General features: G+C 37.2%; 2 protein-coding genes across 2 annotated transcripts in view; both read left to right on the forward strand.

The window, feature by feature from the left end:
* mfhas1 (multifunctional ROCO family signaling regulator 1) overlaps positions 1-9893 on the forward strand; it is a 50329-nt gene extending 40436 nt beyond the window's left edge. Inside the window, exons 2-3 of the mRNA XM_015339519.2 lie at positions 5804-6073; positions 6706-9893. Of these exons, the coding sequence (XP_015195005.2) occupies positions 5804-5934 (131 nt within the window). The 3' untranslated portion in view covers positions 5935-6073; positions 6706-9893. The remainder of the gene's footprint in view (positions 1-5803; positions 6074-6705) is intronic.
* rpl17 (ribosomal protein L17) overlaps positions 1-18237 on the forward strand; it is a 306152-nt gene that overhangs the window by 273934 nt on the left and 13981 nt on the right. The gene's annotated exons all lie outside the window — the stretch shown is intronic.

The raw sequence follows: 18237 nt of genomic DNA on the forward strand, positions 1-18237 counted from the left end.
GTCATATTGGTGCATTGTTCAGCTGGAATGAAGGAATGTAGTACATTGTAATACCTGGTAGCAAGTTAAAAAACAAAATTAATTATTGATTCTTGCTTTGATGCTTGAGCTAGTTATTGTCTGTCTGGAAAACCACCAGAGTTTTATATCTCAAATGGAAATCACTTGAAAAGATTAATCTTCAATCACATATGAGATACATGGCAGTCATGAAGAAGAGGGTTTTATGGTGAGACAAAAATTAAGCTTTTTGGTCTTAATGCAAAGTGTTATTTCTTGGTGCAAGCCCAACACAGCACATAACCCTGTCCCATCATTCTAGATATCAAGCATCTTGTAATGTAGAATATGGGATGCTACACTTTAGAGTGAACAGAGTGGTAAGAAGCATCTGAAACTGAATGAGCACAGTACAGACAAAACCAAGAGGAAAACCTGCTTGAATTGCCCGAGAATCTTAGCAGGATAATGATCAAAACGTTTGACAGAAAGTTAAACCCCTTGTTACAGCCACTTTGAATGTCCTGGAGTGGCTGAGTCACAGCCTTGACTTGAATCCATTAGAAATGGAGGGATTTTGCTGGACGAATGTGCAGACATTGCATTACCTCTCTAAAAGACTGAGAGCAGTAATTCCAAAGGTGTTTCAATCAAGTATTGACTTTGAAGGCTGAATTCTTAAAAAGTCAGTGAAAATTCACTTTTTATTTTCATATCAGGTTTTGCTCACATTCAGCCACCTTCATATATAAGTATTCGGTTTGATTGTCATAGTTTTGAATAAAATGTTTTAGTTTTGAAAATAAATTATATACATCATCACAATTTCATAATATTGGTAGGAGGAGAATACCTTTTACAACACCTGTTGTGGCTGTTGAAGAATATAATATTCTGAAAATGATGACATAAAAAATTCCTGTGATGCACTTTTGTAAGCAGGAATCTTCAGGTGCTCAAAGGGCTGATGGGAAGTCAAATTAAGAGCACAGTTAAGCAGTTTGAAAGTGATATTTCTTCTGCCTTAGGAGTACTTTGTTATTCAGGACCTGACAACTAGACCATTTTAAATTTACAAAGACAATCTACCTATAGAAGCATGGAAGTTATTGACATTCTACATATAATTTCATGACCATCACCTTCATTCCAAAACAAAATGTATTTCATGTGTACCTACCTATTCTGTCACAAAAGGGACTGTATCATAGGAAATCTTCGTCCTTGAGTTTAAATATTCAGTCTACATTCCCTATACCTTCCACTACGCACCATATTTTCAAAATCCAAATGTTGAAGTGGAGATTTCCCTGAATTTTGATGTAATTTTCCTGACCTCACCCTGAACAGCCTTGCATGGTTTCTTTCTTTCTATGTTTACTCGCAGCTTTGTTGTTGATTAAACATTAATCCGTTTTGTATTGTGTGGTCTAGACGCCTTTGTCCAATTGCCATTCAAATGCAGGGATATCCAATGTCAGGAAAGTCCTTCTGCTGAGGCAGGGAGCAACTGGAAGGTCAACAGCCCAGATGCGTTTTGCGATGTAGAGGACAGATGTTTTAAAAGTGGTCACATGTTGTGTAGTTATCTTGGCAATCTGATTCAGCATAAATAAATACACTTTGCTTGATTTCCTCAGAAACCCCCAAAAGAAGAGAAGATCATATATATCACTTGTTTTGTAAATCAGCCAATTGCAGCCACTGTATCCTCTGTATTAATGCACTTCCTCCTCTGGTTTCCTTCATATACGGTACTGTGGCCAAGAAAGCATATCTGCATCATTACAGTACAAAGCCTTTGTTAAAATCTTATAGAGAATAGCCTTAACTCATCAGCTACTCTCTCTCCAGTATCACTACAGATATCTAAAAGCTTGATCAGCATCGGATTTCACAACAGTTTTTTGAAGGCACCATATCTGGGGGGAGCCTCTGATAGGGATGTGTCAAAAATAATTGCCTCAGCCCTTGTTATGGCCCAGAAGGTAACTAATGGACCCTGTGAGGCCTTGAAAATTAAGCTAAAAGAGATATCAAGATAAAAGAGGTTCCAAGAGGAAAATAAATAGAGTATACAGTATGTGTGAGATATCCAGTTACCATTTCCAGGTTTCAGGAAAAACAGAAAAGATAATTGGTTGAATATATTACTGTGTCTATTGTATCATTTGTTTAGAGAATAAATTCATATGCAACCTTTTCATGAGCTTGAGTTTATATAAAACATAGTGCTCCAGATCGAAAAAAGATTAACAGAATATAGATTTACAACTAACTGAAAGACGGCATCAAGAAAACTGCAGGCTTTACAAGCCCTGTAAAAGCAGAGCAGGCTGTGTCTCCTGGCCTTTTGTGCAATGTTAACTTGCAGCGCCTTAGAATCCAGGACCTTTTCTTCCAAAGCACAATAGTTTTTCTTGTCCTGTCTAAACCAAGCCAACTGTCTGCGTTGCATGCTGCACCAAGCGAAGCTGAAAATACAGTACAGCGAAGTTCATCCTGCTCTGAATGGACCGTTTTCTATGGTGGAGTGCATCTTCTGTGAAACCATTCATCTGTGCCAGGGTGGAGAGAGATTAGATTTCCAGGCACTGCATAAATAATAAAACTGCTGAGTTAAAAAGTTTTCTTGTGTTAGAACAAAGAGTTGGCAGATACCTGTCCCTTGTTAGTACAGAGATGTAAATTACGGGTAAGTGATGAGACACTTGATGCTAATATACAGTGCATACAGTGCAAATGTATTCATGCCTTTCCAATAATGTGTCTTTTTTGTTTTAATTACAGATGATGTATAGATACTTTTTAAAGTGAATATTTTTAATCACAACTTTATGGTTCAAACGGAATACTTTTTCAGCTTGCTGTAAAAGATACAAACACTCGTTGTTTGCAATGAGGCCTAGTTTTTCTAAAGTTCTCTGTGCGTTTGATGCTTGTGAAAAAAACTCTCTGTACTGATAATGTGCTTATTGAATCACCTGTAAGGGTCTTTCACTTTAATTTTGGCCCTGGACTAGTTTCCAACAGGCTACAGCATCAGTCAAACTGAAGAGCACAGCTCTGGGATTAATAACAAACAGCCTTGGGGCAGTCATTTTCAAAGATATTTTTTGATTTATCGATAACACTGTTTCTTTTTTTAAGCTGTTTGACAGAAACCTGGGGGTTCACTCTCTGTCTTCAGAATTTAGCATCCTCTAGAGGCACAGTTTGATTATTTGAAAGAAATTTAATTAAGTTGTGAAGCGTACAATGAAAACATTAAAGCTATTTGAGATTCTTGAATCCTTAGGGCCTAAAATCAATTTCAGCAAAGTGGTGAAAACTGAATATCTGTGAATATCACAAAAAAGATTACAAATTTTTACTGTGCATTCTTGATGAGATTTCTAAGTTCAAAACATATTGACTACGGAAATAGCACAGTTGTACAGTTGTAATTCAGTTGTATGTCTACTTCCCAAACACATTTAGTAAAACTTGAATTGCAAATTGTTTACTTTGTGCTGAACAGAATGCAATACAAGTACATTTATTTTTATGCGAATCCTAGATATTTGAAAGGTTTTCTAAAGTACTTTTCTGCCTTATGGAAAAAGTCACAATAAAAACACTTTGAAAGCTTTCTTGTATTAAGAACAGTATTGTGTCAGGGTTTTGGAAAGTACATTCTACAGTTGGTGACAGCGTAGTTGTGGTAGCCTGTGTTATGAACTGAACACAGCATGTAAGATGCTGTTATTTTATGATTTGGCTGTAGTTACTGTATTTTCATCTTAGGATAGTTACAGCATGTGATGTTCCATCTGAGTGGCTTGTGTAAATAGCTTAAGGGAAGAGCCAGGAAATTGCCCACCCTAAGTAAACTAGTCATGAACAGTCTCAAGCTAACACGTGAAACTCTCTCACGAACCATGAGTCCCTTTTGAACAAAATACACAGTGTACTCCTAAAGCTCTCTCTTCTAGTGTTACTCTGTGTAATACTGATAACCTCTTTTTCCTCTAAAGTTTAAAGAAACAAGAAAAAGGCAATTGTTCATTGCAACGAGAATGGTATTTTGGCGCCCCCAAGTGAGCTCTCTGAGAATAATAACTAACTAGATTTTTTTTTCTCTGTAATGTACATTGTAAGAATTCACACTCACTATACAGCCTTGAAAAAATAATTTAAGATTTCTATTAAAATGGTTTATATTCCTAATGTTATTTTAAAATAGGTGCATATGGCATGGAGATAATATGTATCCAGTAGAACACCCAACCACAAGCTGTGAGAAATAAAAATGTCATTATGTGAGTATTGATCACATCACACTTCTAGCTCAGTCATGACAGATTTGAATGAAAACTCATCTTAAATCTTCAGCACATGGGGGTATCGATACTGATATGTTCAGTTTTAAAACATTGACTCATCCTGAGTGTGTCAAAGCAACACGAAGCAATTGACCATTTCTGATGGAACAGAAATAGCATACAAAAAACACTGCTTCCTTGATGCTTGGGAACAAAATGTATTGTGCTTTTGTTTGATCAAAATACTGTAAATAAGCTCAGAAGGGTGTTCTTTGCCTGATAAAACAATTAATAATACAGCTGAGAAGAATCAGTATTAGATAGGGCTGTGACATGGCATAAGGTTGCATCCTGCTTTGCTTGGCTCTGCTGTCTTTACTAAAGGCAGAGAAAATTGGTTTAAATCACAGTGTCTAGCAGCAGATGTCCCCTGTGAGAAGTAAGACTCTTTAACAATTTGTATTGCTTCAGAATCATTAATCTATAAACTACTATGTCCTAGAGAGTCGTTATCAAAAGTTTGCAAACAGTGAGAAAGTTTATCGGGAGTGTAGCTTGCCATTTTGAGCATACACTGGGAATTCAAAGGGAAGGGATTCTGTAACTAATGACCCCATCTTGCCAGCCTGCAAAAGCGGACTTCATCCTCAGAAAGGATTGGACTGGTAGCCTATAATATGGATTTTGTCCTGTCCCTACTGTACTGTAAATAGTTCTTGAGGAACGGTAGAATTGTTGAGGTCTTGGTGTTTATTATGTGTTTTTCTAATTGTGTTAGTTAAAGTTGCAAAACAATCCTATTGTGCAACTACCTGATGGCCTTCTGTCTAGAGGCGTTTGTTCCGGTAATTGAAACAGTAAAGACAAACACGTAATCCACTGTTTTCATTTTTTAAGAGTTTCTGTAAATCAAAGATCCAAGTCCATATGGTTTTGGGTCTCTTACAAATGATAAATTCCAAATGCTTTATGTTTCTCAGCGAGAATGCAGTACCCTAAATAGGAATGGTTTTAATACTGACGTTCCCAGTGTCAATCTCTCATTCCAACTTTGCGCTTTGATAAAATGCTAAAGGTGATTATGTCCAAATCGACTCATTAAGAATTTGCCGTTTAAAATGATTATGCTGTGGTTTCTGGCATGTGGCTCGTATAGAACTTGAAATATTACTATATGCCTTTGATTTATACACATTTCAAATATATAGTGTTTTACTTGAGATATAGTGTTTATCCTAGAATTTAATTTCTTTTTTTTGAGGCCCTCTAATGAAGGTTGGACTTTTTGCAAGGACATTTTTGTAACATTAAGAAGCACAATCATTCTGAAAAGCTGTGATGTTGTTCATGCTGTGTCGAGCCATTTCTCCTGTCTTTCACATGATAGACAGTTTCAACAAAGATAATAACATCCAGTGTGTGTTAAGTAAAGTGAAGGGCCTACTCCCATCAGGCTGTGCTCTGCGCCTGACCTCTGCTTTTGTCTCTTTGTCTCTCAGGGGAGCTGCTGAGCCAGCCCAGGCCAGAGGGAGTGACGGAGATCATCTGCCCAAAGAACGGATCGGAACGTGTCAATGTGGCTCTGATTTACCCCCCCACCCCCACCGTGATCAGTCCCTGTTTGAAATGAGGGTCCCCCAACTCCAGCTCCTCCAGCCCCTCGCCACACAGCTGCCCCCCATGTCAACATGTCAGCCCCCTGTCAGCACCGGCATCCCTGCAACCAACACATCACTGTCAGACCAAAGAACAGCACAGCTCCACTCCATGTAAGAAGACACAGGACAGCTGATCTGGTCTCTTGCTGAGTCGGCTTAATTGTCGGGGATGGGAGTGCATATTGAATTCTGGACTGGATTCCTTTAACTTGTCATTGAAAGTCCAGGATAACCCGAATGGCTATCCTGAGAATTAAGATGAGTGGTGATTCTCTGATGCTCAATAACAAGCATATACAGTAAATTTCACAATGTTTTCAGTTTCAAAAACGCATGTAAAACTCATGACATGTTATACTTGTAGTTAGAAATCAATACTTGGCTTACAGTTAAACACCTTTAAAGAGGAAAGACAAGTTATTTTCTAGAGAAATCTCCTTTTTAGCAGTCTTGAGCAGATAAACATTGCAGGTTAAAATAGTGTTTTTGCTTAAGTTTCCATGGAAGAATTTTTTTCTACTGTACTTAACTATTTTTCATATTACATGGATTTGCAATGAAATATATTATTTTTTTTAAATTGTGGCTGGTTGTGTTTCTGTACAACACTTTGTGCTTTGGCATTAATGGAATTGTCCATTTTCCTTTGAATATGAGCAAGAGCTTACACACGCCAATGTCACTTTGGAGAGTGGCACACAATATAGATTTTGTAACTTATTTTGCTTTTCCTTTCTTAAAAGGGTATCAGAATGGCCAGTCTTATGGATGCCTACGTATTATGCAAAAGGACAACAACAAAACAAACAAGACTGGGAAGCTGACAATCCACAAGCAAGTATCTGGCTCTGGTGGAAGCATGGACCCTCACCTCTGTTTCAAGCCAGACCAGCTGGACAATTCTTGCTGCTTTTCCGGCCTCACGGTCATCGCAACTGTTGTCCCATAATGTTGCTCTACAACAACCAGGCCGAATAAACAGTGAGGCAGAAAGAGGAAGATGCAGTTGGGTGTATGTTATTTTTCCTGTGGCTTCTCAGGGATTAAGTATGTAACAGAAGCGCACTTGAAAGCCATATTTACTCTCCCAACATGGTTTGGACTTAATGTGAAAGTGAGCAGATCATTCACTGAAACAAAAGCAGCCTGGGGTGGTGATGGTGATGGTGAAGAAGGGGTTCTTTTCCAGGAAATAATGTGAAAAAAGAAGAGAACAACAACAGTGGGCCTGTCCTACTGCAGCAGTTCTGAAGGACATACTGCGATGTGCAGAACTGCAGATACCAGCGAGGTGGGAAGTTCTTAAGAGGGCTGGGATCAGAATGTCAAAAGATTTAGTTCAGGAAGTCTGAACTAAAGGACAGATTTAAAACGTCAATGGGTTTTTTTAAGAGTTTGTAAAACGGTCTTCTGATCCACAAAGCAAATCCTGCTTTTCCCTTACCATATAGTAGTCAACAATCCTGCAGGCTGCATTCCCAAACTCCAGGGCTAAATCTGTGGGGCTTTAGCAGCCAGGTTCATCACATACTCTAATTGTCCTGTTAATGCTGGTGTAAGGCAGGACTAATCAATACGCACTGGCGTCATGGATCTGAGAAATCATGCTGAATTTATATATAATATATTTAATCTCTAATAATGTCCTCATGATTCTTGATATCAATTCTCAAGCCAATCCTGCTATTGTCTGCAGACAACAGCCTTGATAGAGGAGCACAGCAGCTGTTTCAGCTGATTCAAAAAACATTCAAGGGAAGCGATAGAGGGGAAATCGAACAAATAAGTAGCACACTCTAAAGTAAATATTTTAGCAGGACAGAATTTGGTATCCTATTGTATTTGCCCTTGACACTGCACTTCACATGCCTTTTAAATTGTTCACTCCATTGACAGCATTTTATCTAGGAGCTTCCTTTTCCTGTGACACCTTACCGAATGTTAGTTCATGAATTCTAAGTTCATTAGATAAGTGTCCTGTTGTTGTAATGCTCCTTGCATTTGTTAAGTATTTGCTGCTTTGGGATTATCAGGATTATCAGACCAGACGTCCAGGATAGGCCTTGGGGCTCACAGAGAAGAGGGGAAGATGATGTGGTCGCATACTCTGAAACGTGTTCCATGGCCACCTCCAGTTCCTTTTCAAGCTCCTGGTGGCAGGCAGGTCATGAAGGTCACTGTTGTGTAACTGCCTCAGTTAGCTAGTGGCACAGTCTGGATACAAACCAGTGAACTCTAGTGTCTAACCAAGAATAGCCTCAATGGCATCCTTACTGGCTGATCCACGAAGAGCCCCACCATTGCTCTCATTTATACCCTTGGTTTTTCCTTTAGCGTCTGCAGATTCAGGACAATCTTTGTGACTGTTGTTACTCTTCTGTCTCATCTCTTACATTTGCTGTGGTGTCACCAACCTGCTAATAAAGTCAAAGTCAGGAAGAAGTACATTAGTTGGGCAACAATTTTGAAGTACAAAACCACTCACCTGAAGTAATGAGTGAACAATCCACACAACTCCACCCTCCCCCACCATTATTCTGTCACGGGATGCTTCTGTTCTGTGCTTTAAAAAACGTCACCTTTCTCCGCCTCCCATATTTGAGCCAAGGACAAATGTGGGCAGTTGTGATTTCACTGCCTGTCGAACTGCTCTCTTTTCAGTTTGCCACCATAATGGAAAGAAGCTAAAGGGTTACTGAGTGCAGAAGGGCTGGGCTCAGTCTGGATGTTGATTGCCTGGTTCCTGTGGTTCATTATGATTTCCTTTCCCCTCTTCTCTACAAATGTGCTGCCCACTGTATTCACCTGTTTTTGGAAAGATTGCCATAACTACCTTCCTTTCGCTGTGTGTTTTCTCCTGTGCTCTTGCTGTGCAGTGACTGTAACACATCCACTCCACTATGACAGGAAATTGAAAAATGCTTAATTGGACCTTTAATAAAGAATTTACTGCCATCAGTTACAATACTGTCAGAGTCTGATAAAGGGCAGTGAAAGCATAATAAAACCATAGGAAAATGAAATGCAAATAAGGTAGTGTTCCCTCGTGCAGAGGAAAGCTCCAGTAAGTGTAATATTATCCTTACATCTACTATAATTGACATTTTTTTACAAACAGGGGCAAAAAAATGTTGCAGATTGAACCTGAACCAACATACAGACATCTTAAACATATCATGTTCCTGGGGAATGCACAGGTCTATCTTTAAATAGATTTTTCATTTTCTTTCTTGTTGCTTTGTGTATCAGTGTGAATCAGTATTTTATGCAACAGTGGACTATTGCATGAAACACCGTTCGAAGTTTCACTATTTCCCTCAGGTGCTTCTTGTGTTTATAAGATTAATACAAAGCGGCACAACGCATTGAATCTCTAATTTAAGAAATAGGTAATGTTAACATAATTTCATATTTGTGGTGTTTTATGCAACCAGTCCCAAGGGCCTAAAAGTGCAAAAAGATTAATGCGTTAATGAAAGCAACAATACTGAGGCTATTTCTTTTCCTTTATTTTGTTGCTGAGATGTTTTATTATTTAATTAATCAAGCTTTTATTTTTTGTACCTCTTTTTTCTTTAGTCTGTGTTCACAGAGAAACAAACATCTACTTTGTCCTAGGATAGTAGATTTTTTTTCTAATCATTTCTTTCCCAAGAGGGAAGTAAACTTGTAAACAGTATGTAAAGTCAGGAAAAACTGTAAAATTTGTATGTAATATCTTTATTTTTTTAAAAAACCTGATTGACACATTTAAATCCAGCTGTATTCAACTTCATTAAGCATTAGTAACCATACAATGTTATGCATGGGTCACCGGCTCAGACGCAATGTTGTATATTGCTATTTTTATAGCTGGGGAGGTCGTTTCACTACAGTTACTCTGAAACAAAAATGAGCACCAAATCCAAATAAATATTTGCCTTTCATTCTCCCCGTTCTGTTTTACTGTGTATCATCACTGACTGATAAACAAATCTGACATGTCTCTACCTTGAACAAACTTTTGGTTGGTTTATTTTATTCATTTTCCTTGACCTTCAGCTGACGAATAAGGTAATTTGCAGAGTGCTATGCACAATTTGTGTGTGAGCTGCAATGTTTTTAGACCAATTCTTAAAATCTCCATTTTTGAAGTAGTAGGCTCATATGCTCCTCTTCAAAAGTTGTATTAGCATTATTGATATTATTTCAATTTTTAATTCCTATTTTCTTTAATTCCATTGATACTAAAATATTCCTTTCCAGCTTTTATTTTTTAGATGACCTGATTTTCTTGAATTGGACACCAGGGATATATCAAGAAATCAGACACCACTGTTTATTAACAGAACACTTTTTCCTGGTAGGTGCCCATAGCAAAAATGATCCTATTCCAGAAGCACAGGGCACAAGGCCAGACTACACTCAAGACAGGATGGCAGTCCATCACAGGACTCACTCATGCATGCAAGGCCAACTGAGGGACACCAATTAAATTATTGGATGTGTCTTTAGGAAGTGGGAGGAAACCGGGCACCTGTTAAAAACTTATTTTATTTCGTATCTTTGTCATTTCCTAATTTATGTCTTCGGTGCAGTTTTAGCACACTCGTTCTATGTCCTAAATGAGCTCTGGGGAACATTAATTGACAATACTATGAAAAACATTTCTAAAGTATATTTATACTGAGGGTCTCTAACTTCAGTAAAAAGGCCTACGCTATCTCTCTATGACGGGATGGTGTACCATTCAGGGTGCATCCTGCTTTGCGCCTACTGCTCGTAACAGGCCAGTATCTTCAAATGTTTGTAATAACATTCCCATAAACTTCAATCATTAATTCATCAAACTCTATAGACTCTAATTGCGTTCTGATGATGGGTAAGAGTTTATAAATTAATGGACAATACATTTGCCCAATAAAGTGCAAATGAAAGTTTAAAGCGAAGTTAACTGAAATAAAAGTTTGTCAATTTTTTTTATGTTTGTGTTCACTCAGAAATGTTCATCAAACATTAAATATCGTCTTATGAAGCACTGCAAGCAAATGAGAACATTTACTCAAATCAGGTCAGAATCAGACTCATTAGCAAACTGTTGACCAATTTAAGAAAATCAGTCTATGGGTCATTTTGCATTCATAGGTGTGCAATGTCCTTTGCTCCCCATTTCTAACACACTGACTGTTCAAGCGATCATTTCTTGATACCTAGAAGAGGTAAATCATATGAGGGAGGCTGCAGCTTTGTCTTTCAGGTCAGGTAAGTCTCAATGCAGGAATTCTGCCAGCCTGCTAGACTCCATTCACAGTGCTGAGAAGGTACACCACTGGATTGGGGCCATGAGGATTACTTTAATTAGATAGACCAATATAAAATAGCTAATCGCACATACCTGCCTCTCTTGACCTTCATAATTCTTAATCTGCGCCGAGATATTTTCTCTGGAGTTTAGCTGACAATTACTAGGAAGTGGTGAAAATATTCAAAAGGACATTAATATATTAATATTTACATACATTTCACAGAAATCATGTTCAAAGTTCTTTAAATAACATGGCTGGGCATTCTCAGTTAAATTCTCTCGTATAGAATATCCATTTTTGTGTGGGACATTATGGGTATATTACATACCTGTCAGTCCTGCAAGTCAAATTTTAATTGTCTTCTTTATAATTTTACCAAATATGGATATCTAAATGAGACTTCTTGAACTGTTTTAATCTTCAAAATAATATAGCAAGCTATAAATTAAATAACAAACTTTCTCATTTGTAATCAAATTTTATTCACAAGTTACCAAGAAAGCCAAGGTAAATGTTAAATTAAATTCTTATTATTATATTTTCGTTGTGGGTGACACTGTGACTTAAGGGACGCTTGGAGCAATTCTGAGATTGCTCTACTGCCGCCTGTTGGTGGAAATCATTCATAGTCACAGTACTGTATGTGTAGTACTTGTACTGTATGTCATTTGGTTAGTTAAAAATAATTGTTTCTACTTTTATCTTAACATTGTTTTTAAAAACATATATCATAAATTGATTAAATAGTTTATGTATATCCTAATGCAGGGTATGTGAATTTTATTTTTTCATCACACCATAATTGTGTAGCTAGATGTTTATCTTTTTATTTTTTAAATTTTATTTTGATTTCAATGTTAGGTACAACAGTTGTAACATATTTCAAAACCACTGGAAAAAACATTTTTTCCCTCAAACTGCCTAATGAGTTGGCATATTCAATAAAAAAAGCTTTTAGTGAAACTAAAAACAGAAGAAACTGAGACTCTTGCATTATTATGTATGAAACATTTTCCTAGATATTTTCACAATGTACAATACCTTGAATATTCCTGTAGTACAAAAAAGTACAAGGCAGTAACAAAGGCAAACAAAATGTAATGATATATATAGTAGATTTAAAAGCACAGAACATAAATCAAGAGTTATTTTGATAAAATTCTCCAATGAATTGGTATCAATTAAGTGTCATTCTGAAAATTGTGTACGATTGTGGTCACCACATTATAAAAAATATTTGCTTCTCTGGAAGTATTACGGAGCAGGGAAACCTGATACGTTCCCAGGCTTGGAGGAATATCATACACTGACAGACAAAAAGAACTGAACCTTTTATGTATTGAACAGAAAAGACTCTGAGGTGACCTGATTTAAGTATTCAAAATCCTCAAAGGTGCTAACAAAGTCAACCCAATGGGCTTCTTCAGAATCAACAGTGGAAATGGATATACAGTGCCTTGCGAAAGTATTCGGCCCCCTTGAACTTTTCAACCTTTTGCCACATTTCAGGCTTCAAACATAAAGATATAAATTTTTTATTTTATGTGAAGAATCACCAACAAGTGGGACACAATTGTGAAGTGGAACGAAATCTATTGGATTTTTGAAACTTTTTTAACTAATAAAAAAATGAAAAGTGGGGCGTGCAAAATTATTCGGCCCCCTTGCGTTAATACTTTGTAGAGCCACCTTTTGCTGCGATTACAGCTGCAAGTCGCTTGGGGTATGTCTCTATCAGTTTTGCACATCGAGAGACTGAAATTCTTGCCCATTCTTCCTTGCAAAACAGCTCGAGCTCAGTGAGGTTGGATGGAGAGCGTTTGTGAACAGCAGTTTTCAGCTCTTTCCACAGATTCTCGATTGGATTCAGGTCTGGACTTTGACTTGGCCATTCAAACACCTGGATACGTTTATTTGTGAACCATTCCTTTGTAGATTTTGCTGTATGTTTGGGATCATTGTCTTGTTGGAAGATAAATCTCCGTCCCAGTTTCAGGTCTTTTGCAGACTCCAACAGGTTTTCATCCAGAATGGTCCTGTATTTGGCTGCATCCATCTTCCCCTCAATTTTAACCATCTTCCCTGTCCCTGCTGAAGAAAAGCAGGCCCAAACCATGATGCTGCCACCACCATGTTTGACAGTGGGGATGGTGTGTTGAGGGTGATGAGCTGTGTTGCTTTTACGCCAAACATATCGTTTTGCATTGTGGCCAAAAAGTTCGATTTTGGTTTCATCTGACCAGAGCACCTTCTTCCACATGTTTGGGATGTCTCCCAGGTGGCTTGTGGCAAACTTTAGACGAGACTTTTTATGGATATCTTTGAGAAATGGCTTTCTTCTTGCCACTCTTCCATAAAGGCCAGATTTGTGCAGTGTAAGACTGATTGTTGTCCTATGGACAGACTCTCCCACCTCAGCTGTAGTTCTCTGCAGTTCATCCAGAGTGATCATGGGCCTCTTGGCTGCATCTCTGATCAGTCTTCTCCTTGTCTGAGCTGAAAGTTTAGAGGGACGGCCAGGTCTTGGTAGATTTGCAGTGGTCTGATACTCCTTCCATTTCAAGATGATCGCTTGCACAGTGCTCCTTGGGATGTTTGAAGCTTGGGAAATCTTTTTGTATCCAAATCTGGCTTTAAACTTCTCCACAACAGTATTACGGACCTGCCTGGTGTGTTCCTTGGTCTTCATGATGCTCTCTGCGCTTTCAACAGAACCTTGAAACTATCACAGAGCAGGTGCATTTATACAGAGACTTGATTACACACAGGTGGATTCTATTTATCACCATCAGTCATTTAGGACAACATTGGATCATTCAGAGATCCTCGCTGAACTTCTGGAGTGAGTTTGCTGCACTGAAAGTAAAGGGGCCGAATAATTTTGCACGCCCCACTTTTCATTTTTTTATTAGTTAAAAAAGTTTCAAAAATCCAATAGATTTCGTTCCACTTCACAATTGTGTCCCACTTGTTGGTGATTCTTCACATAAAATAAAAAAATTATATCTTTATGTTTGAAGCCTGAAATGTGGCAAAAGGTTGAAAAGTTCAAGGGGGCCGAATACTTTCGCAAGGCACTGTATATTGGATGTATATTTAAAACTGAAAACAGGAGACACTTCTTTGAATTACTCATTACAAAGGATTGTGGGAGTATGGACAAAGTAAGGAAACCCTACGATCAACGAAACAAAGTAAATGGGCCAAATGATCTCCTCTCATTGTAACATTATATTGTAATTATATTGTAATCATTATATTGTAATGAAATTCTCAGACATACATAAGTTTTTTTTTACAATAGTTATTAAACACAAATTTCTGTAACAATATTACACAGCACAATAACAATAAAAACCTTGATCTTCTTTATTTATTTACTGTACTGTACGTCCAAGTGAGACTTGAAATACTATACAGCAGGTATCATTTGGAAGAACATTGTTTACTGTACTTCAGTTACACATCAGCAACATAATATAAAGTATCAGTTTTTTAACTGTCTTTAAATTGTAGTTGACAAGGCATTTCTGCAAATTATTACAATATACTGACTTACTGTACATTACCAGCCCTGATCTAACCCAAACATTTGAAAAATAAGACCTAAGGCACAGCCAAATTCCAAGAAAAGCATGAGAGCCTCCTTTTGGATGTACTACATTTAGGCAATACCAAAAACACAAAACAACTATTAATGGAGATAAAATAACCTCTGACCATGTTTTATTCATTTTTCACTAATATTGTTGGAGACAGACTAATAGCAATAGATTACGGGAGTCAATATGTGATTCGTTATGGTGGGTGTCATACTATCATATTTATTACTCAATGGTGAGACAGGTTTCTTGTCCAGTGTATTTACAGAAAATGTTAGAAGACTAAATGCATGGCAAAATTACAGATTAATGTTCTAAAATTCTGTAAAACCTTGTTTATTATCAACATTATGGAATAAGGCTCTGTAATGCTGAAACATTTAATTTGCAGTGACATATTCACTGGGGAGCTAAATCATGTATTTACCAGAGAAGTCAGTTCTTTAATTATCTCCCACACTATGCAGGGCTTATTCAACCTGAAAGGAAGTCCGAACCCCATTACTTAAATTTCTTCTTTACAAGTTGTTGCTGTGAAGCTAGTATCTGACACTCATTAATGAAAAGCCTGGAGGACTTTAGGTAAGTGTACAAGTAACTGTGAGAATTTCTCTTGTATATTTCAGAAAGGAATTATTTTACAATATTGGGTACGACACCACAAAAACTGATCGCTATGATAACCCTTTCTTTATTTCACAGCAGATACTATATGTAACATTTAGTGATTAACTACTGTAATTTGATTGAATAAATGTAAACAGAATTCTGATAACTATAAATTAACTATAAATATCTACAAAATCATGTTTATGCAAATTAAGTAACTTTAAATTGGTACAGGATCATTTACTTCATTCAGGAATGAAGACTTTATGTTTAGTTTTCTTTTGAAACTATGTACAATATATTAGCCAAAACACAGTTATAAATTAGATAAATCATTTTTTTCCATCTTGTCAGTATGGTTGCTGGGAACTGATTGATTCAAGGTTCCCATCCAGCCATTTCTTGAAAGGGGGTCAGCTTCAGCAACATGGCTGGGTAAGTGATTTCATACTCCCACAACCTAATTGAACATAAACAAAACTGAGCAATAGAAACTAAGTTTATACCCCTTTATCTTTTCAATGATAAGGCAATGACATAGGTATGCCAAATGTCATACCTTTAAGGTGATTTATTCTTTTAAGCTTTTGAGTATGAGCATGCAGGAGGACTATCCAGGAGAGATTAATAATGTAGAATGTACAGTGTGAGTCAGGCAGGCCCCAGTTGCCATGGCAACAACAACAAACTCCTTTCTAAGTGAACAAGTGTGACTCATTAAGCAGGCCAGAGATTGACACTGTTTATCAAATTTGATTTCTTTTGCTAAGACAAACTAGATTTATTTTATTCCTGCTACTGTTTTTTGTGGAAATTGGAGGGATATTTGAAGAAAACGGTTATTCCACTTGGTTCTCTTCAGGAAATGCAGCTCAAGGGTCTATGATGCCGATCTCTTCAGGAGCAACTGGGCATGTGGGAGTAGGGGTTGACAGCTCTATAAAATGGGCGCCCGAAGGATACAGACAGGATGCCGAGCTTTCCCCAAGGAACTGTGATTCTTATTTGGAGAGGTATGTAAAGCTACAGTTTTTGAAAACAAAACTCTTGCACTCATTTAGCCTTTTAAAAATACTGGTGCAGAGTGACTGAAAAAGAACCTCTAATTTAAGTACTAAACTGTACTCTGTCCATCTGCCTTAGAATACTGTGTAAATGGAAAGCTTTTATGAAGGGTGCGATCTCAGTTTAAATTGATAAAGGGGAAAATGTTACAATTTATGTAAATACAGGAATTGTTTAAATATTAATAATTCCATTTAAATGTCACTTCAAATGCAGAAAAATACAACCAGAGATGAGAATATAAAATGTATAAAGAATAAATCAAATTATTCTCAAATTATTTTCAAGACATTGAAAACACTGGGAAAATGATACTGACATATTTGCAGTTTGAGGTTATGAATGCTTGAACCTAAAGGGGAATTTTAAGATTTGTTTAATATTATCTGACATAAAATTCTAGTGTACATAAATGTCTCTGGTTCTTAATCTATACTTTGATTTATCTGCAATCGTCACTGCTACTTACAAGGATTAGTTGGTTATGAATATATATCAATATTTCTTGAATTCCAGTCACAAAAATCAAGGTGCCAGCACTTTCTCTATCAAAACAAGCTTGTTTTAACTAAACAGAAGTTCAAACATCCACCTACATACAGTAACAATACATACAATAATCAGTCCTAACTACCAAAAAAATACCACACTGGCATGGTGATTAGCATTGCTGGTTATAGCTTCAGGGTCCAGGGTTCAGTTTTGGCTTTGTGTATATGTGGTTGTGCGTATTTGCTACATGTTTATATTCTCTAGGTTTTCCAGTTTTCTCCCACCTGCAAAAGACATTCAAGCTACATTTGGCTGGCTATTTTAAATTGTGCGATTCTCCACAGCCCTGTGAAGGACTGGAGTCCTGTCACAGGGAAGAGCAGCTGTGTCCTCTCAGCCTAGCCTAGCGACCTGTGCTTCCAGGACAGGCTCCTTTTTGGCACAACTTCCACCAAGTTAAGCAGCTTTCTGAAGATTCAGAAGGAGCCAGGAGATACATAAACCCACTAGCACTCTATACAAGAAATATGTTTTCATGCAAATCTGTTTTGTGTTTAGAACAGGAAACTATGTTACAGAAATAGTGCAGTAATTTATTCACATTTTTATCTTTTTTCAGGTATTTAGAAACTCACGCCAGTGCCAGAAAAAGAAACAACAGTGACAAAGCTGTGGTAAGTGAATCTAGGATTGTTTATGCTTAAATGGATTAGGAATAAACTGTATACCTGCTGATAAATGTTGAATTTCTACCAATATATAAATACGTAGTGTCTTACTCCTGCAGACAACAGAAAGTTTTGTTCTGTGTTTCTATCTTTCTGATCTCTGACTTTGTTAGAAAGGCTTCTGAAACATTAACTGGATGAGTTTGAATTATTTCCTTGAGTAGCTGATGCAAGAATGCAACATTTTCTTCAAAGTAATTCGCTAATTTCTGAATTTAAAAAGGCGTAGTGTATTTTATTGTGTGCCGTATACAGTAAATGCGTTTTCATGGCCTAGTGTCAGATGTTTTCTCATTTAACACTACAAATAGTAGTATTCGTGATAAGACTGTTAAAGATCCCCCTTTGATGATGGTGTGGCTGGGGGGGTCTAGCATTAAATTCGGAAACCAAAGTCTATCGTTAGTCCTGTCATTAAGAAGTAATTAACCGCCTTCTTTTTACCCGCGTCCCGACACAAAGCGGGCGAAGTTGTTAACAAAGTTATCGTAACC

This window comes from Lepisosteus oculatus, chromosome 3, assembly GCF_040954835.1.
Source record: "Lepisosteus oculatus isolate fLepOcu1 chromosome 3, fLepOcu1.hap2, whole genome shotgun sequence".
Classification (NCBI taxonomy): domain Eukaryota; kingdom Metazoa; phylum Chordata; class Actinopteri; order Semionotiformes; family Lepisosteidae; genus Lepisosteus; species Lepisosteus oculatus.